Raw genomic sequence first — 21281 nt, forward strand, 5'->3', positions numbered from 1 at the left:
AAAGGAGTTAAACAAGCGGCAGACACAAAAGGACCTGGAGCATGCCATGCTACTTCGACACCATGAGTCCATGCAAGAGCTGGAGTTCAGGCACTTGAGCACCATTCAAAAGACACGGGCTGAGCTTATTCGCTTACAGCACCAGACTGAGCTTACCAACCAAATTGAGTACAACAAACGCAGAGAGAGAGAACTTCGACGCAAGCATGTCATGGAGGTCCGCCAGCAGCCCAAAAGCTTGAAGGTAACGTTTGCAATCTGATGTTTACAAGTGTAGTTATAATCCTGAACTACAGGTAACATGACTGCCTTAGTCATCCATTTCATTTAATTTCATATATACACAGCTCAATACACAGGAATAATATCAAGAGGAAGATGGATTGTCACAAACCATTAAGAGAAACTAAGCTGTTGGGTTTTTTTGTAAAAAGAGTGGTATAGCGTTACCCAGCAGCAATGTCAAAAACTGGTGGAGAGCATACCAAAACGCATTAAAGCTATAATTACAAATCGGGGTTATTCCACCAAATACTGATTATCATAGTTATATTTTGAATTTAGAAGAAATATTGTCAGCAGTTCACAAAAAAATAAAACAAAAGTGATTTTTTTTTTTGTATATATGGGTATATAAATAAAAACACAATCCAAATTGGAGATACTGTGTGTGTGTGTATGTATATATACAAACACGCTAAACTCTTTTTAGGCCTAGTGTAATTGAGGCTGTTTTTTGTGTTCTTTGAACAGCATGGTGTAGTGCAGTAGTTTCAGCGCTACTGCCCCCAGTGATTTCACTAGAGTATTACATTCGGTCTGAAATAAGAGACCTGTGAGTAGATGACTTGTTACATAGTCAGTATTATTGATTACTCAGACTAATACCAGTCCACTTTTCCTGTCCTTCTCTCAGCCCAAAGAGGTTCAGATCAAGAAGCAGTTTCAAGAAACATGTAAAATCCAAACACGGCAATACAAGGCCCTCAAGAATCAACTGCTAGAGAGCACACCCAAGGCAGAACACAAAACCATGCTAAAGAGGCTGAAGGAGGAGCAGACACGCAAACTGGCCATTCTTGCAGAGCAGTATGACCATTCAATCAATGACATGCTCTCAACACAGGCTGTAAGTGACATGCATTCAAGTCATCGCTGGAATTTCTGGCGAGGAGCTGATTTTTATATAATTTATTTAAATGGTCAATTTTTCTGTCTGTCACAGTTGCGGCTCGATGAGGCACAGGAGTCTGAGTGTCAGGTATTGCGGATGCAGCTGCAACAGGAGCTGGAGCTGCTGAACGCGTATCAAAGTAAGATCAAGATGCAGACGGAGTCACAGCAGGAGCGAGAGAGGAAAGAGCTGGAGCAGAGAGTATCTTTGCGTAGGGCTCTGCTGGAACAGAAGGTCTGGTGCATTGCACAAATACAGTCATAAGCAAATCACTTATCAGTTAATAGAGAATGCAACATTTTGACTTAGAGCTGAACATTAAACATGTTTTGTGATTCATCCTTCTGAGCTTTTTTAAATCTACACAACCTCAGCCTCATCTGCACTGGCTCAAATAATAACTTCCAAAAGTGCTAGTGCTACTGGTTTTTAAGAATAATAAATAAGAAAATTAATCAAACCACACACATGCTCTTAATAATGCACAACCACAAGCTAATTTGTGGTCCCACCTGTAATTTCTTCTTGCTGATGCTTGGTATTTCTTGACATGGATGTGATTTTGATCAGGGTTAAGGGAATCAAGTAAAGTATGACACGATAATGAAGCAAGGATTTTAATAAAGCAGTGTTTACTATAATGTGCATCTGTCATGTGCTGTGGCACGGTGCAGCAAACTTGAAATAATCTGGTACCATACTATGTGTAATGTACAGGTCCTTTTAAAAAAATTAGCATATTGTGATAAAGTTCATTATTTTCTGTAATGTACATTACATGTACAATGAACATTAGACTTTCATATATTTTAGATTCATTACACACAACTGAAGTAGTTCAAGCCCTGTTTTAATATTGATGATTTTGGCATACAGATCCTAAAAATAAAAATTCCTATCTCAAAAAAATAGCATATCATGAAAAGGTTCTCTAAACGAGCTATTAACCTAATCATCTGAATCAACTTATTAACTCTAAACACCTGCAAAAGATTTCTGAGGCATTTAAAACTCCCAGCCTGGTTCATTACTCAAAACCGCAATCATGGGTAAGACTGCCGACCTGACTGCTGTCCAGAAGGCCATGATTGACGCCCTCAAGCAAGAGGGTAAGACACACAGAAATTTCTGAACAAATAGGCTGTTCCCAGAGTGCTGTATCAAGGCACCTCAGTGGGAAGTCTGTGGGAAGGAAAAAGTGTGGCAGAAAACGCTGCACAATGAAAAGAGTTGACCGGACCCTGAGGAAGCTTGTGGAGAAGGACCGATTCCAGACCTTGGGGGACCTGCGGAAGCAGTGGACTGAGTCTGCGGTCTGAGTGATGGTCTGGGGTGCCATGTCAGCTGCTGGTGTTGGTCCACTGTGTTTTATCAAGGGCAGGGTCAATGCAGCTAGCTATCAGAAAATTTTGGAGCACTTCATGCTTCCATCTGCTGAAAAGCTTTATGGAGATGAAGATTTCATTTTTCAGCACGACCTGGCACCTGCTTACAGTGCCAAAACCACTGGTAAATGGTTTACTGACCATGGTATCACTGTGCTCGATTGGCCTGCCAACTCTCCTGACCTGAACCCCATAGAGAATCTGTGGGATATTGTGAAGAGAAAGTTGAGAGACGCAAGACCCAACACTCTGGATGAGCTTAAGGCCGCTATCGAAGCATCCTGGGCCTCCATAACACCTCAGCAGTGCCACAGGCTGATTGCCACGCCGCATTAAAGCAGTCATTTCTGCAAAAGGATTCCCGACTAAGCATAACTGAACATAATTATTTGAAGGTTGACTTTTTTTGTATTAAAAACACTTTTCTTTTATTGGTCGGATAAAATATGCTAATTGTTTGAGATAGGAATTTTGGGTTTTCATGAGCTGTATACCAAAATCATCAATATTAAAACTATAAAAGGCTTGAACTACTTCAGTTGTGTGTAATGAATCTAAAATATATGAAAGTATAAAGTTTTTTCAGTACATTACAGAAAATAATGAACTTTATCACAATATGCTAATTTTTTTGAGAAGGACCTGTATATTGTGTCACTGTTGTTTGCCCTTAATATTTTTATGATGTCTCATTGGGTCCATGAAGTCATCATACACTTATTAAGGGCAAACAAAAGAATTGAAGTGATATATATATATATATCACACACACACATGCATCAAATGGACTTTAACTAAATCTGGACACTGTACAAGCCCCTGTAAATGTTTTTAAACTGCAAGCCTATATTTTTGTTTGCTTTTATCATACACTGAAAACCTTTTGGTTTGGGACTAAAAGATGAATATAAGAGACTAGATCAGGATTTTATTATTCTAAGTTTAACACATCTTAAATTCTAATTTATTGTCTCATTTTCATCCCTTGATCTCAAACCTAAATGTCTTCAGTTCATATCAAAAACAGAAGAATTGGCCTTGACATTCCAGTTGATTCGGTGAGGTTTATATACAGTGCATCCGGAAAGTATTTACAGCCCATCAACTTTTCCCACATTTTGTTATTTTACAGCCTTATTCCAAAATGGATTAAAATAAAAAAAAATCTCAGAATTCTACACACAACACCCCATAATGACAACATGAAAAAAGTTTGAGATGTGCACTGTATATACTACAAATGTTAGAACATATACTTAGTGCTGCCTGTCTTGTTTTACTGTTGACACCAATATCCTCTGCTGCGTGACCCACAGATTGAAGATGAAATGCAAATTCTGCAGAATGAACGCTCTGAGCGTATCCGCAGCCTGCTGGAGCGTCAAGCTCGAGAAATTGAGGCCTTTGACTCAGAGAGCATGCGTCTTGGCTTCAGCAACATGGTGCTAGCCAACATTTCCCCTGAGTCACTAAGCAACAGCTTTCCTGGAGCACCAGCCAACTGGGCCCAATCAGCCAATTCCCAGAGTTCTCAGTGGAGCTGTTGCTCAGGCCCTGGCCATCAGTACCAGGCAAATCAGGGAGGAGCACCTGGCCAGCAGGTCTGGGGAGCATCTGTCTCAGGAGCAGTACCTCCACAGTGGAGCCATACACCGGGGGGCCTCCTAGGGGCTGTGCCAAAGGGCAGCGGGAGTATGGTCATGAAAAACAGCCCACAGGCCCTTAGGAGGACCACGTCAGGGGGGCACAATGAGCAGAACATGAGCAGGAGCACCAGCATCACCTCTCAGATATCCAATGGCTCCCACCTATCCTACACATAGACCCCAGAGTACCAGTTCCAGGCCTCCACACACTTGTACAGGTTCAGGGACTGCCAAACTGCAGACAGGCACCTAGAATCAGCTGAATGGCACATCACATGCTAGTCCTGCCCTGTGTTTTGTCTTTTTGTGTCCTGATTGAAAGTGTGAGGTATAGATAAACATTGCTCAGGTCAATAGCTGTTCCATCTGTGCATGACGGTTAACTGGCACATATGCGGAGCTAGAATTTGTCTAATATTACAACTTACATGATGCTCTGTTGATTTCCGTAAATCCTTTTAACTGTCTCTGCAATCCTAATTAACTGTTTAAAATGCATGTATATTATTTGTAATGAAAACAAAACATTTTAAACATTTTGCCTGCCTTTTGAACACCATAGTGTCAATTAAGGTCAGATTTAAGGGGGATGTAAAAAAGACAGCGACACATAAGTATAGTAATAATAGACTAAATGCCAAAATAAACTTAAATCAAACATGTAGATGCTTCTCATTCTGCTACATTGCCAGCCTGTTGTTATGCCCCAGGTGAATCCCATGAATGTTCCTCTTCAGGTAGAGTGTTAAACTATAATTTGTGTTGAAAAAAAGCTATTGGCTGCTGCGTGGTGTGTAATATGAGGCTGAGTGTCGAAAAGTAGTCAGTAAACTTCAGTGTAGATGTGCAATCATAAACCTGTTAGCGGATTAGAGGATTTTTATTTTTAAGATTTACATGTTTGAAGAGACATACTTTTACTGTCAATAACAGTGATCTTTTTAAAATCCAGGCTAAAATGTTAGTGCCAGCAGGACTATTTGTCATCATTATATTTTAAATAGTATCTGGATATCTAAAATATTTGGTTTCCTTCTGGCATGCCAAACAAATCTTTCCCATAATCCTGTAGAAAGTCTAAAACACAATATAGTTTTTTAAAGTTTAAACTGTATGTTAAAAGTTATTAAGCACTTTGGAAAACGAGGGAAATATTGCGCATCATGTCCTTTACAGTTTTACTCCTACATCTGCTTGTGAAACTGGTTTGTTTTTATGCTTTTTAAATCTCATCTAGCAACATATTTAACCAAAGACATCAGGTTTGTTTTACCTGTTTTGAACTTGAGTGCCTTTTTAAAGCCTTTCCTTGATTAGTCATCACATGACCCTGACAGTTTTACTCTGTCCAGTAAATTTTGCCAATTAAAGGATTAATTCGAAATTGTATTCAATGGAAGGACGTGAAACAAAACCTGGTGCAAACATCTTTCATGCTCCCATAAGTGTTGCGGCCTGGAAAATCTTTGCTATAGTAAAATTCTGAAAAGGACAGATTTCCATAATTTGATGTCCCTAAAAGTGAAAAATATATTTAAACATTCCAGCTGTTTAAAAAGTATTTAGTTTCTTAAAGTGTCAATGTGTGTTAGAATGGTGGAAAAATATATATTTTGTGGGGTTTTGGTTGTCAGAACGCAGCTACTGTGTATTCATCTTATTAAACTGCAGGGGAGTGTGTTTATCAGCAGTGTGTGATGTACGGTTGAATCTGAATGCCATGCTAGAAGAAGGTTGACTTAAAATGAATGCAGAGGGTATGTGCACCTGAACATGGGTATTATTTCTGCCTTATTCTGTAGACAGTAGTCTGTGGCTCCTTTTTTTTTTTTTTTTTTTTTTAATGCCAAACAGGATCACGCTTATGTTATGGGATTTTTTTTTAGCAAAATGCTTTGACCATGAATTTTAAATACTATGTTTAGTATGCCATTTTTTTACTGTCCCACTAAAGGACAAGCCACAACACTGTCTAAAACACCAAGTAGGGACACAGAGTAATTGTTACTGCATTGCCATGTATCAGTCCAAAGTTTGTTTAAACCTTTCTGAATGAAGGACTTGAGGATTATTACTGTATCAAGAGTTCTTAGCAAAGTGGGACAATGAAAACATGATTGTATGTAAGCTAGCAGTTGCCTCATAGACTGAAGGACTGCATGTTGGGAAGAGGGCTGCACTTTGTGTTTTTTAAGGTCATGACAGCAGGCTTAGCAGTGCAAATGGGCAGATCTGTATGGGAGCAAGCACTCACTCTGAACTAAAAGTCACTAGTTTTATTTCTTGTGAATGACAGTCGGAAGATAAAAAATCTTTTTTTTTTATTTAAAAGATAAAGAGGTGACCAAACACAAGCAGGGAATATTAGTGTATGGTTTTCATTTTCACTCTTGCTTGGTCTTGTACTCTGTGGAGTAGGTAGTGCTGCCTGGAGCTCTGGGTACATGAGTAGTGTTGCTGATGCCCCTGTTAGCCCTTAATCTCAGACCACCTCCTCCTTCTCCTCCTTGGCTTCACACAAAGCCAAGCTCTGCCTGGATCAAGTGTTTCAGCTGATGGATGAGTGAATGCACTTTGAAACAAAATTTGTTTGCTCTTCAAATCAGTTTTGTTTACACTCTGAATACGGTGACTAACTGGATTCATGGTGATTGAATTATTATTTTTTTAACCTTTTAAACTGATACTGATGCACGCTTTTTGTTTCTTTCTGGTATGTTTTTTTTTTTTGTAGTGCACTTCTGAGTAAAGTAACTTCTCTTTCTCTTAAGGCAAAACAAATGAGATGAGCACTGGTGTTTTTCTGTTTGTTTGTTTAGTTTTGTTTTTAATTAAAATCTGATTTTATAACCATAAATCCTTACTTACTGAAAGGCACCATCCTTTAAAGACAATTTTATTGATAAAGTTTATTTAATTAATAATCAAGATACTTTAATCCACATTTGGGTGTTTGTGGAATGTTCATATTGTATAATAAGACAAACTAAAGTCATCTATGTGCAACCTCTCATAGGGAAAGATGCTGAGATATATGAACTGTTTTGATTTAGGTTTTGCAATTGGGGAATTACTCTGGAGGGGTCTCCAGGTTGGATTTCAGGGATTTGTGTGTTTTACACTGCACACTTTGTGTTCTCCCAATTTTATGAAAGAGTTTAGACTTCAGTTCACAGCACCGAGTCTGCATGTGTTGTACTCTTCATGATTCTTTTTTATTCTCCATTGCATTTATGATCCACCTTAAGTGAAAGCCTCCGAATATTATGCTTCCATTGTACAAGAAAACTGATATCTCTTCCCATAAGCAAAGGCTATAGTCTTCAACTTTGTTGAAAAGTTAGGTTGTAGACTTAGTTCGGCCAAATCAGTTTTCTGATTTAAATGTTTTGTGTTATTTTGTGGTTAAATACATTAACATCTTTTGCTTTTCATGTTTTTGTTTACTTCCATCATTTGGATGAAGCATTGATTCCTTTTTTTGTGTATATTATCTTTTGTTAATTTTAAAGTTTTGTCCTACTGACTAAATTTAGGGAATGTGTAATACTGATCTAAGAAATACTGGTATCAACTGTATACATTTATTTTGCATTTTATATATGTTGGAGGTTAAACCTCCAATAAAATACTGTGCCATTTCACAGCCACCAAGCTTAGTTACTACTGCAGTGTCTCCACACCAGTAAAATCAGCAGTGGTTATTTTACAGAGTTTTGCCACTCTATTGCCAACATTGAAGAAATAAAATGGATAAAGGGGCTATTAAAAGTAGAAATGGTACATTTCTGTAAAGAATTATGTCAGTATTCATTATTTTCTGGTTGAGCATCACCACTACAATTCATATGTAATCTGTATCAAAATGTATAGTTTGTGAAACATGTTACTGAATGTCTAAAAGATTATGGCTTGAGATTATATTAAAGTATTCATAAATCAGAAAAAAAACATCTAGGATTTAATGAACAATTTTCCTTGTACTGTATTGTCTTGATGAAAGAATAATGGAGAGAGGATTAGCTGTAATAAAATAAAAACATTTTAGTATAATGGATTGTCTGTCTTTTATTTGTTTGAGTGGGTAATTAGTTGTTTATTATATACATGAATCAGTCATAACTTTAAAACCACATAAAGGTGAAAATAACATGAATTATTCATTGTATGTTTTGAAAGCAGGGACAATGGGTAAGAGAAGCATCTGATTGACTCTGATATGATACTATTTGTGATGGTTAGACATTGGGTCAGAACATCTGTAAAATGTTCCTGGTATGCAGTGGTTAATACCAAAACTGGTCCAAGAAAGGATGACTGGTAAACAAGCAACCAGTTTGCAGTTTTATGGGCATACGAGGCTCAGTGATCTGTGTGGGGAACTAAAGGCTAGCAACAACATCAAGAGTTAATTAAAAAGTTAGTTCTGAAATTTTTTTATACATTCCATTACAGTGTGTATGGCACTCGAACCAGTCTCAGACCACTGACTAGTCAGGGTGCCTGTTCTGATTCCTGTCCACCATGAAAGTGCCTGCAATGGGTGTATGAATATCAGAAATGGAAGAAGGTTGCCTGATCTGATGAATAGTATTTTCTTTTCATTTTGGTGGCCTAGTGCATTGCTTACCTGGGAAAAAGATGGATTTGCTGAGAAACCTTTGGCCATGATGTCCATCTGAGTGTTATGTTGGCATTTACCACCTACCTAAACATTATTGCACACCTTTAGGGGTATTATGGATTTCATACCTTAACAGGTTAGAGCTGTTGTGGCAAAAAAAGGTGAATTAATAATATTATGCAGGTGGTTTTAATGTTATGAATAATGCAGTTTAGATAATTAACTAAAAATAAAGCATTTTACTTGGCAGATAGCATTTTGGCATATTGCAACTCAGTAAAATTTTACCAAGAACTATAATCAAAATATTTGAAATGTTGTTTTCCTGTTAATGTATGAATACCTTTAACACTGTCTTCCATTTCTCCTTTCCTCAATTAAACATGTATGGCTAAATGTATGCTTAACACCTGTCCTTAATCATCTATTTAAAATGTACTCCTTTTTTAGTCATGCTGTTGTTATAAAGTTCCCTATACTGAGGAGGCCTGGTTTTTGGAGTGTGGCTGGGCTTATTCATTTCATTGTAAATTGTATGCTTCAGCACACAAAGGCAATTGTGGCAACACTTCGGGGAAGGGCCGTGTGTGTGTGAGAGAGACAGTCAGGTGTCTCAATAAACTTGCAGCCATATAGTGATGCTTATGGGGGGGAAATATCTGACCACATTTACCCCTTTTGTATTACAATATTTGGAATATTCCATAGGTCACACTGCCCGCTGAGTATCCTGTAGATCAGAAAATAACTTGACATGTTAAAAATGTACTTTATGTTAACATAAATGCATTTTCTACTAATAAACAACTTGACTTTCAACCTTAGAACACATTAAGGAAGGAATGTATTTATGGCCGTGCTATCTAGTATCATCCAAAAGGCTTTTCTTTCGAATCTGGTTCCTTTTGAGGTTTTTTCCTCATGTTGTCTCAGGGACTTTTCCTGGCCATTGTCGCCTCTGGCTTCCTCATAGGGGACAAACTGATAAAGCTGAAGAATGTATACATTTTTCACTTTATACCCAGATATTTTTTTTCAGTTAAGCTATTAAAATTCTATACACTCACTCACTCATTCTCTTTACTGCTTTATTTTATATACAGGGATTAAGCGGTATACAGGATTGCGTGGGGCCTGAAGTCTATCCCAGGAGACCGAGGCAGGGTACACTCTGGACAGGGTGCCAATCCCTCACAGGGCACACATACAGAAGCGCTCATTCACACACTACGGGCGATTTGAGAAGGGCAATTAGACTCACCTGCATGCCTTTGGACTGTGGGAGGAAACCGGAGTTCCCAGAAGAAACCCTGCAAGCACGGAGAGAACATGCAAACTCCATGCACTCAGACCCCAGGTGGCAATCGAACCCAGACCCTGGAGGTGCAAGGAGACAGCGCTAACCACTACAGCACTGTGCCGCCAAGTGCTATACAAATCAATGTCGTTTTTTTATTTCAAATTATGTTGTGATATTGACAGTCACCCTGAAATTAATGTAAAGTAATTGAAGTATTTACTATATATAAGGCCTCTTAAAACCGTGTCTCTTTAAAACCAGTGAAATATCAAGATCAGGTTAGCTCACGGTTACTTCCTGTACATTACTAGCTGTAAAATGCTTTATAATTGTCGTTCTACATTCTTTATCCCACTAATTAGTCCGCCTATCTACTGCGATGTATGTGGGGGATATCAAGACTGCATGGAATATTTCCTGTGCGAATAATAAGGTAAATCCCTCCCAAGTGAACTAGGGTTAGGAACTAGCTAGTGAATGCAGGGTGTTTGGGACAGGCCACTGGAATGTAAAGTCTGGTATAACCCATGTGGGCCACCGTAGGGAAAATGTACTCGTGGTTAAAGGGGGGAGTATTATTTACCAGTGACGTGAACGCTGGAGGTAACTGGTGTGTCGGACATGTTGCAGTTCTCCAGACTTCTCCCACAGTCCTGAGAGTTAGAGAGAGTTCCAGGTGCTGAGAGACGGAGGAGCTGTTATTGTTGTTATGAGGACGTTGTTAGCTTTGATTTAAGTCGAGTAACTGGTTTACAGCGACACACAGGCGTTAGTATGGAAATAATACACACGTTCACGGACTTCACTGCTGAACACTGAGAGAGAGAGAGAGAGACGCTCCTGTTCGCTTCAGGGTTCTGGTTCCGGGCGGAATGGAGTCCTCCTGCGCCTCCTCGGGAACCTGCGCAGTGAACAGAGAGCAACCCGAGGGAGTGTGTGTGTGTGTGTGTGTGTGTGTGTGAGTGTGAGTGAGCGGGACTGAGGAGCTATGGGGCTCAGAGCTCAGGGGCTGATGTGTGGACTTGCGGCTCTGTGTGTGATCCAGCACCACTCAGGACTGAGCCAGCTCTGCGACAACGGCAAGGTAACCTCAGCCCAAGCAGAGCTCAAGCATGGAAAGGGTTTAAAGGGCGAGAAATTCCCGCCTCGGGTCTGTGTGCGTGGAGTTTACATGTTTCAAAAAATTTTTTTTTTTTGCACTTTCCTATTATTTACTACTGTTAGGTGATAAACTGATCATTGTCTCTCTGTTTTACATGTACTTTGCAATGACAACACTTGTTATGTCTGTCTGTCTGTCGCATTTATATATTCTCAAATATGACCTAAAGACAAAGCTGGAGACAGACCTCCCATCTCCGGATGAGTTTCTCTGCCTGAAGCCAAGTCCACTAACATCATCAGCTCCGGTAACATGTTTTATCATAATCACACTGGAGAACACACCACTAGCATGGTGTTACTGTTTATATAAGAAAAATATTCTCATTATGTTTTTTTTTTTTTTTTTTTTTTGTAAAATCTCAAACAATGTCTCACATATTGGTCTCTTAGTAAAACGAAAGAGACCAATATGTGGTCTCTCTTTGCCTAAGCAAACCAAATGAAAATAATTTTTCTAATCCACATTTACTAATATTTTGGAAAAGCTGATTTTCATGGTGCTTGTATACGTATGCTGATAACACATTTCCGACACATTTCATCTCATGTGTTGATGCCCACTTAACCAGCAAAAAAAAGTACAAAGCCTAAGGCAGAAATAAATTTTATTTTGATTTACTAATGTGCAATTAAATATATTAAATAATCTTTAATATTTATAATAATAAGTGAGCGCAGATGAGGCATTTGTTTACAGCTATACATGGACAGACTGGCTCATTTCTCTTTCAAAATAAGCACCATTTCTTTTGTTATAATTTCTTCTTTTGTTCACCATTTCTTCATCCCTAGGGATTGGGGTAATCCATGCACTAATCCTTGCCAGTTAATTGATTTGAAGTACAACACCTCGAGGTTTACTTTAGTCAGACTTCCTATACATAGGAATACATAAATTTTACATTTACACACACAGGCGCACAAAGAGCATTTTCATGAACACCAAATTTCTTCTTTTAAGCTAAAAAAAGATGCTGTGATTGAAAGACTGCCTATTGATCCAGAAATACGTGTTTTGTTTAGTTATGGTCAGGATGCCATGTTTTTTGTGTAATTGGCATGTGTCATGTATGATAATGTGAGCAACGTGAACAATTTTAGGAGAGGCAGCAGAGGTAAAAGTGTAATGTTTTCAATGCGTTAAAATTAAAATGCCCAATCTGATCTGCTACCAATTCATCACCTCACATCGGTATCTGGTTGGTACATCCCATACATCTCCAGGAAAAATCATAACATGAAATGAGAGAGTTCTTATTTCTGTAGGGATAAATCTCAGTAGACAAGTGTGAACATGTGAGGCTTAATGTGTGGTGTAATGAACCTTGTCCTGTATTGGAAATTTGACCTAATTTGTTATCTCCCCCTCCTTGTGTTGCAGGAGCTCCTGGATATTTCCACCAAATATATTCCACAGGTAAAACATTCACCACTCCATGTTTAATTAACTACCTTACTATCTGAGTGTTTTTCCCCTCACCTATACAAATATAATTGTAAATCTAATGCTGGCCCACTTTGTTGACCCTAGATACTGTCATTATAGTAATTCTTAATAAAACACAAAACAGCTGAAGCCACGTCAGACAGACAGATTTAAACATGTCATTGGTCCCAGCTGGAAATGGGGCACACACACTCAAGATCCTTTTAGATCCTTATAGATCCTATAGAGGGAATTGTAATTAGCAAAACTAATGTTCAAGTATTTATCAAGTGAAATATTGACCTCATCAAAACAACCCAGACCATGAAGCTATAGCATACAAGATGGTCAGGAAAAAAAACTCAAAAAAATCTGCTATATTGTCCCAGCATGTGAAATATAGGTGGATAGCTTTTAGTTATAAACGGCATGGTGGCTTAGAGGTTAGCGCTGTTACCTTGCACCTCCAGGGTCCATGTTTGGTTCCTGCCTTTGTGTCCATAGAAGACATTCGGATTAGGCTAACTAGCGTTCTCAAATTGCCCTGAATGAGTGTGTGGATGTGTGTACGCTGCCTCATGCCCTAAGTGTCCTGGGATAGGCTCCAGGCCCCCAACGACCCTGTGTACAGGATAAAGCGGTATACTGTGTGTGTAAGAGTGAGTGGGTGAGCTTTTAGTTGTGTCTTCAGCTTTGCATCTGAAGCATCAGTGCATGTCAGGACAAATAGATATATTTTTTATGGATTTTGTTATACACTGTAAATAATGGTTTTTATCTTTTCAGTCAGCTAGGCATGTCTGCATGGGTTTACCCATAACATACCATCAAACAATCCCTAACAGGTATGTCCACACACAGTGTGCTGCATTCTCAAGGGTTGTTTTGTGTTCTTGATTTGCTGAAAGGGTTTTGTATGGAGACCTTTTATAATGGAGTTGTTACTCTTTATAATGAAGTCAATCACTTGTTATAGGCAAAATGAAAATGTTAGTAGGTTTTATTTTTTTTTATTGTACAGTTTTTAAATATAGAGTGTTTTCTGTTGTGTGTGTTTTCTGTTTTTTACTCCAGTGGAGCTCACAGGCCTATAGGAGCTCAGAGTGGAGAATACTTGTACTGCCCTCCTCAACGCTGGCTTAACAACCTGAAGGTAAAAACTCCAGTCAAATTTTCCATTTATCTTCTAATTTCATGCTACAGCTTCATTTTTTTTTATTATTTTTTTTTTTATTGTGTGGAAAAACCTTTTACACACAGGTTCAAGACATTACCCAAAGTGGCATTGTAATTCAAAAGCCAGATTATCCAGATGTTGGAGCATGTGGTATGCACAGGTTGTAGCAAAGCCTGGCACTTATGCTTTTGGGGAGTTGATGAGTTTGTTCATTAGCTTGTTGACTGTAATGGTGCAACATTGGTGGTGGTTAATGGGTGGTTAATGATCACCGGGTTGAGCTCAGCAGTGAAGACCAGCGGAGAGGTGTCAAATCTAATGAAAACAAGTCAAACATGTTTGCTTTTGTCTTGGCTGCTCCCCTGCCTGGTATGCTGCTCTCTTACAAGTTTCTCTTCAGATTCAGTGGTATGTTGTTGAGGAAAGACTTTTTTAAATTGTATGTAGTCTGTCATAACAGTGGTGAGGCCATTAATATCTGTAGTCATCAATGAAACATTCCACAGCTTTGCAGAATCACGTTTCAGACTTTAATTAATTTGGTTAGATGGAGGTGCCCACGCTGACACAGGTGAGGTAGTGAGGCTAAAGGTGCAACTAACATTAACAGATCACTAGTACTTTATTTCCTTGTGTTACTTCAAGTTACAAATTGTGTGAACATTGACAGCATGGAGAAAGGAGGTGCTAACCAGCCCCAAGCCTAAATTAACAGATCAGTGAACAGGGGGGAAAAAACACATGACTACCAACATCCGTCCAATCAGGACAAAGAGACATTTCAACATTCTTATCAGTCATATTGGTTTCTCTCACTCTCTGAACCTGTCTGTTTAATGGTCTATTTCACCTACCAAGAACCAATTTAATTCAAGACTTACCTTTACCAACAGAGAATCTCTCTTGGATACTCTCTTAATCTTCACATTAGCATTTAAAGTATCTAGTCTGGACGTGTGTGTGGCATTAAATGGAAAACTGAAAAGGAAAAATTAGGATATTAATGAAGTTTGCTCATCAAAACTGTTAGGCAGGATGGGACAACTTTGGTCATTCAGGACACTCAATCAGTTGACTTAATTTTGTTGCCACATAATGTTGCAGAGCCTAAACTTGACCAACTAATGCAACCCCAGATCATAACACTGCCTCCAGAGGCTTATACAGCTGACATTATGCATTAACCCTCTACACAGATTTGTGGCTACAAGAAAACCACTTCTTTGTGAAAATAATTAGACAAAGGCTGCGATTTTTAATCTAGTTGAAATATCACCCTATTTGATGGGTGCATCAGGGTATGAAGGAAAGCACATGAAGCATTGCATCCATTACTCTGTAACAGGATTAGTCTGGACTCCTCAGTCTACATAACTTTATTACATTGCTCAAATGTCCAAACTATATGCTCGCTTGAAAATATAAGCCTTTTTTCTGGCTATTCTCACTAACAAGTAGTTTACTTATGGCCACACAGCTGTTTAGCCCTAGTTGTGTGTGAAAATCTTCTTACTTTCATTATTTAACATATCTGTAATTTCCACTGTTGTTTATTACAGCGCAACCTCACAAGTGATTGAGTTCTTTAAAAAATTTTTAACCACATATCCTCCACGAAGGTTCACCACTATCATTTCAGGTTATAATAATGTGTTTTCTAAATTGACCTTAGTTTTTCTAATGCAGGCCTTAACTAGTGAGGTTTTTTTTTTTTTTTTTAACTGACCGTGTAATTTCTCAAAGAAGACTCTCAGCGGGAGCCCAGTTAACACAGTTGTACATGTGTTTATGTTTCTGCATGTTACAGATTAAAATAAAAATGTGGTTTTATGATGCAAAACTTAAATAAAACTGAAGTAATTTCCCTACCTCCACAGGATGGCGCCACAGTGCTCCTGTTTCACCCCTGTGCTTCTCAGGATGCTCGCAATAGTCTGGCGGCCGTGGCTCATTCCTGTCTGCCTCACTTTATCCTCACAGCTTATCCTGATCTCAGCCAGCAAAGAGTGAGTCAGTGTTTCACACCACCACCATTCTGATGAGCAAAGTGTGGAAACTTGCTGACTCAGTGTATTACTCAATAATGAATGTTGTCTGAAATGAATTAATGTGTCTGGCCAACAGAATAAAATTATCTACAAAAACTATAATATGTTAACAAAAACATATATTTAAAAATAACTACTTATTTTAAATTCCATAAAAAATAAGGTATTCTTTTCTGTGAATAACTATTGGAGTAGATGTACCATCAATAACCATGAGCATTTTGACTTGTAGCAATTAAGCATAATGTACATCATATCATAACCCACTTTAGCTAATGCTGTTTGTTTGAAATGTGAATTTATATTCAAGTGCATCTCAGTAAATTAAAATATCATTGAAAAGTTGATTTATTTCAGTAATTAAATTCAAAAAGTGAAACTTGTATTATATTATATTATATGCATCAGTCTCAGTATCTATAGACTGATGCATTTCAATTAAAAAAATAATATTTTTAACACAGAAATATTAGACTTCTAAAAAGTATGAATATGTACAGTACTCAATACGGTGAACCCTCCGATTGCGAGTAACACGGTGTGTGCCACACACAGACCCCTCCTACTTTCGCCTTCACACACACTCTTTCTCTCGCGATTCTTTTCAAAGGTAAAGTGCAGGTTAATTTGTTTGATTTTTTACTTTACAGCAGTAGTTTCTGATTAAAAGGTGTTTTCGTTGTGTGCGCACGCGCGTGTGAAAAGAGTGGAGGAGGGGTAGCTGTGTAAGACGATAAGGGGGAGAGGGGAGCTTACTTTAGATTCACTTACACACATGCACACAGCCCTTGCACACACAAACAAACACTCATCTGTCGGGATTTATTGTAACTTGTAACTGTAAAGTGCAGGTTAATTTGTTTTATTTTTACATTTTGTGTTAATTATTGTTATGTATGTATTTTTTGGGGGGCCGTGGAACAAATTATTTGAATTTCCATTATTTCTTATGAAAAAAAAAAATTGGTTTACGAGTGTTTTGGAATACGCTCGTATTCCGCAGGGGTGATAGCGTTCCGGCACCACGCCGGATTTCCGGCGTACTGTGGCTGCGGGGGGGAAAAATCAGCTTCGTGGATATCGATCTGTCATTTCTCTAGATCTGAGATGCGCAGGTCAGAGAGCAGCTTTAACGCTCAACGACTCAAACAATACACCTACTAGCCGATGAGCCAATCAGAAGTAGGGAAGGGGACAATTCATTCCATGATGTTTTTTGATGGGTATGCGCTTTTCAGCAGAGAAAATTAATATAAATAATTTGAGCCTCCTAGCTACAAAAGAAAAGAAAAAAAGAGTTCCATTGCGTTTACTTTGCTTCAGCACTTCCTTCACAGGAAGGATTTGTTTTAGCTTTGTAGATGTTCAGAGCTTGTATGGCTGTAGCATCTGTAGCATTTACTTCCAGTGTGAGAAACTTAACCAGACTGAGAGACTATTTATTTTTGAATTAATTAGCTGATTAAAATGTGACACCATGAGTCTCCAATATTGAACATTATTACAATATTCTAATTTTCTGGGATACTATTTTGGGCTTTCATTAGCTCTAAGCCATAATGATAAATAAAAAGAATGAAACACTTAAAATACATCAGTCTTTGTATAATAAGTTTCACTTTTTTGAATTGAATTCCTAAAAATAAATCAACTTTTCAATGATATTTTAATTCATTGAGATGCACCTGTACATCCAAAGTCATACATGCCTAAAACAATTAATGTAGCAGAGCTTTTATTACATTGTATATAATGCCATTAACTCTCATTAACTGGCATTATGAACAAGCGGATTATAAATAGGAGGCGGTTTACAGTTACTTTTCTGTTTTATTTCCTACAAGCCAATTGCTTTGGTTTCCTGGGGTCGCACACTAGAGATGTCCCACATCAGCACAGCAGGATTGTGTGAGTGGTTGTTTACATCGTCCTCCAGCTTTAACCAAACAACAGCAAGCCACAATTACAACCTGTATTTGACAAAAGCTGCACCAATAGACCGTGCACTGAATACATCTGTGAAGGTCAGTGATCATGAGTTGCTCTTAATACAAGACATACTTTTTACAGTGTATTGTTAATATTTGTGTAATATTTTGTCAGTCCCTGAAAGCATGCTGTGTGGAGACTCTATCTGCCTACGAGGCTACAGCGAGAATGAGGAAGGTCCGATCAGTCCCGCAGCCTGCAAAAGAAGAAATGGAGAAAGAAGAAGTGAAACACTCTAAAACTGCTTTTTCCATCAGCTCTGAGTCTGCCACACTAAATTCTACACACAGACAGGAACTGAACAATAGCGAGGATAAAGATTCTCTTTCTAAAGACCCTCACAGCAATGTCAGCACTGTCCATACTGCTGTGCATGCAGAGGAACGTGGAGGTGGTGTGAGGACGGACACAAAGACAGCAACCACACAGATGAAGACACTAAAAGACCCACATGGCGACACCAGAGGAGATAAACCTGTGATTAACACACATGATTCACAAAATGATGTTAAGTCTCCAAAGTTGATCAACACTGACACTTCAAGGAAGCAGCGCATTAAGACTGATCTAGGTGAGCTGAGTGCAGTAGGGTGTGCGGGTTCCGGTCACTGCGGAACTCCTGACATGGACCCTGCAGTAGTAAGAGGACCACTGAAGGGACGCAAGATGACTGTCCAGCGCACCGACGAGGCTGTGTGGGCAGCAGCAGCTCTGGGTTTCCTCCTGGTTTTGCTCACACTTTCAGTGCTCCATACACGCTTGTACCGAAACTGCCGTGCACCGTCCAGCCTGTACTGGCGAGAGAGCCAGCAGGACTATGAAAGTGTCGCAGGTATTAGCTTGCATATCAGATACACCTGCATTTAAAATATATTTAGTGTGTTACTAGCATTTTGATAAATATCTTGGGGAATACAAACAGACTGGTCTCCTCAAAGCCTCAAGAGTGCTTTATAGTAAAAAAAAAAAAAACTTAAAACTTAAAGAACTGAATATTTTATCCTTTCTGTTGCTCATCTTATCTTGCCTTGCTTTTGCATTTTAATATTTAAGGTCATTAATAAAATCTTAAGCCTCATTTTGAGCCACTTTAAATAAAATCCTGTTAGATAAGGCATTTTCAGCTGATGCATTTCATTACTTTTATTTAGATATTTATTGTTGGTGTTATATGCAGTTGAAGACTGTGTAAGCTTTCAGTAGTAATTACAGCTGTATAAAATCTGTAACAGGATGTGCCTTTTTGTTGCAGACATCATTCGCAGGAGGCTGAAGAAGGTGGGCAGGAGGAAGAGGAGAGCGAGCCAAAGCAGGCGGCAGGAATGTCCTTTGCTCTCTGACTCCAGCACTGATAATGACTGACTCACTGTAGGACAGTGGATGTGAGGAGTCCAGTCTCTTCCCAATTCACTAAATGCAAGTCTGCATTTAACAGCACTGTAGTTCCCTGTTGTGCACAGGAACCTAAATGAAGGACCATCTATTACATGACCCAAAACAGGTTTTTGTTTTTTTCTAAACCAATGAAGTTTGTAAACATGTACTCTGACTTTATTTAAGCCTTTTAATTGTGTGTTTTTAGACGGTACAGTGCCTCGATATAGAAGTCTTCACTACCCCCTTTATTTATTGACTTTTTTTTTTGTACTGTATTTTAACATCAAATTTAAGCATATCAGAGTAAGACTTTATGTGCTCCTATCAAAGTGACGACAGAAATAAACTACACAGATGTCCATTAGAATTATTTTTGTAATTTCAAATTGGAAAACTTAAAAAGATTTGTGTTGTCTCAGATTTAGACTTGTTGAGCTTTGTAAATTTTTATTTAGACATTTTCTTTCATTCCTGTTAAATGAACATTGATGGTTAGCAGTTATTATTCTTCAGTAAAATTTATGTCTGGCCTTTGATTGTAACTTTAAACTGACCAAAGAAATTCTGAATTCTAAAGCTGTGTAATAAAATCAAATATAAAGTTGCAATACAGTAAAACAGTAGTTATCACCAGGGATGGGGTGTTTTACTTGTAGATTGCAAGATGTGTAAAAACATTTTTGCGTACTGTATGATGCAAAGGATGAATGGGAATGCTGAAGTATTACTGCTAAATATTACTGCATATTCAGTACGTTAAAATATAAAAAAATTACCAGTGCAAAATATATTTTTTAGGTATTTTCATTTTATAATGCAGTAAAGGTTTTCTAAACCTGTGATAATTACATTTCAGAAACCTTTTGAAATCAGCTCCTTTTTCAACTGAAGCAGAAGTGCTCTTCTCAGCTCGGCCCTGTTTCTTAAAAGTTCCATAAAAACAAAATTTTGTTGTAAAACCAAAATTAAGATTTTTTTCCCCAATTTTTACTAAATATTGTTAGTTTTAAATTCTCCTCGTTTTCTCAAACTGTAATGTTTTTGACCATACTTTGTTTCGTATGAAGTATAACTGAATTGATTTAAGTAATAACCCAAGGAGTGTTGTTATACTGAGTATATCAGCATGGCTATAATGCTTTTGTAGATCTCACAGCTGTGAAAACAGCACGACCTTGATGGGGTCAGGGGTAGCTCAGTGGTTAAGGCATTGGACTACGGTTCGGAAGATCCCAGGTTCAAACCCCACAACCACCGAGTTGCCACTGTTGGGCCCTTGAGCAAGGCCCTTAACTGCTCGGATGTATATGAGATTAAAAAAAAATGTAAGTCGCTCTGGATAAGAGCGTCTGCCAAATGCCTAAATGTAAAAATCACACATCAGTCGAGATTTTTTGCCCTGATGGCACAGGGATGCTCTAGGACCTATATTGTGAAAGAGTGGTTCTGGAAACATACGGAATCATTCTCACACATGAACAAGCCACCACATTGTGTGCTGTCTTAAAGAATAAAGGGTATTGAATGTGAATTTTTTTAGCCTTTTTTATTTTGGCCTTAAGATGTTTTTGGGTTGTTTTAATGGTACGCTTTGGGTCATCTTCAGTTTTGTAGAATTTGCCTGAATCTAAACAAAAAGTACAAATTAAGAATTCATCCGAGCGACCCAGTTTCACAGGCAGCTGTACATACTGTAACACTGCCTTCACTATGTGATACAAAAATCATGTGGTATGCTTTGGATCTTGACCTCTGAAGTTAATTTTGGATTCTTCTGTCCAAAGAATCTTGTTCCAAAACTGGACATGTTTTTTTCATGTCTCTTGAGTGTAGACTTTGACAATGTTATGCTACCCTTCCAAGAGTGTTCTTGACTTTGCTAGATTTTGTGAAGGGGTTTCTCTTCACTAAGGAAATAATTTTATGATCATCCACTGTAGTTGACTTCATTAATTTTGGCCATTACTAAAG

At 38.2% G+C, this 21281-nt stretch overlaps 2 protein-coding genes across 2 annotated transcripts in view; both read left to right on the plus strand.

Moving 5' to 3' along the window:
• Window positions 1–8258, plus strand: part of taok1a (TAO kinase 1a) — a 34471-nt gene extending 26213 nt beyond the window's left edge. The window contains 5 exon segments of the mRNA XM_053506948.1: window positions 5–244; window positions 917–1129; window positions 1226–1408; window positions 3876–4064; window positions 4066–8258. Coding sequence (XP_053362923.1) covers window positions 5–244; window positions 917–1129; window positions 1226–1408; window positions 3876–4064; window positions 4066–4227 — 987 coding nt within the window. The 3' untranslated portion in view covers window positions 4228–8258.
• Window positions 8259–10731: 2473 nt separating this feature from the next.
• On the plus strand, window positions 10732–19945 carry tp53i13 (tumor protein p53 inducible protein 13). The gene is made up of 9 exons (XM_053506745.1): window positions 10732–11213; window positions 11461–11538; window positions 12675–12710; window positions 13506–13564; window positions 13794–13872; window positions 15774–15902; window positions 17789–17968; window positions 18048–18765; window positions 19186–19945. The coding sequence occupies exons 1-9, from the start codon at window positions 11118–11120 to the stop codon at window positions 19293–19295; spliced, it is 1485 nt and encodes a 494-aa protein (XP_053362720.1). The 5' UTR covers window positions 10732–11117; the 3' UTR covers window positions 19296–19945.
• The last annotated feature ends 1336 nt before the right edge of the window (window positions 19946–21281 follow it).

This window comes from Clarias gariepinus, chromosome 11, assembly GCF_024256425.1.
Source record: "Clarias gariepinus isolate MV-2021 ecotype Netherlands chromosome 11, CGAR_prim_01v2, whole genome shotgun sequence".
NCBI lineage: Eukaryota > Metazoa > Chordata > Actinopteri > Siluriformes > Clariidae > Clarias > Clarias gariepinus.

What these genes read in the sequence shown, in the direction of transcription:
- tp53i13 (XM_053506745.1), top strand. Translation starts at nt 11,118, where the DNA reads ATGGGGCTCAGAGCTCAGGGGCTGATGTGTGGACTTGCGGCTCTGTGT. An exon ending in CACTAACATCATCAGCTCCG is followed by an intron (nt 11,539 to 12,674) that starts GTAACATGTTTT and finishes CTTGTGTTGCAG; the next exon opens with GAGCTCCTGGATATTTCCAC. An exon ending in CATCAAACAATCCCTAACAG is followed by an intron (nt 13,565 to 13,793) that starts GTATGTCCACAC and finishes TTTTTACTCCAG; the next exon opens with TGGAGCTCACAGGCCTATAG.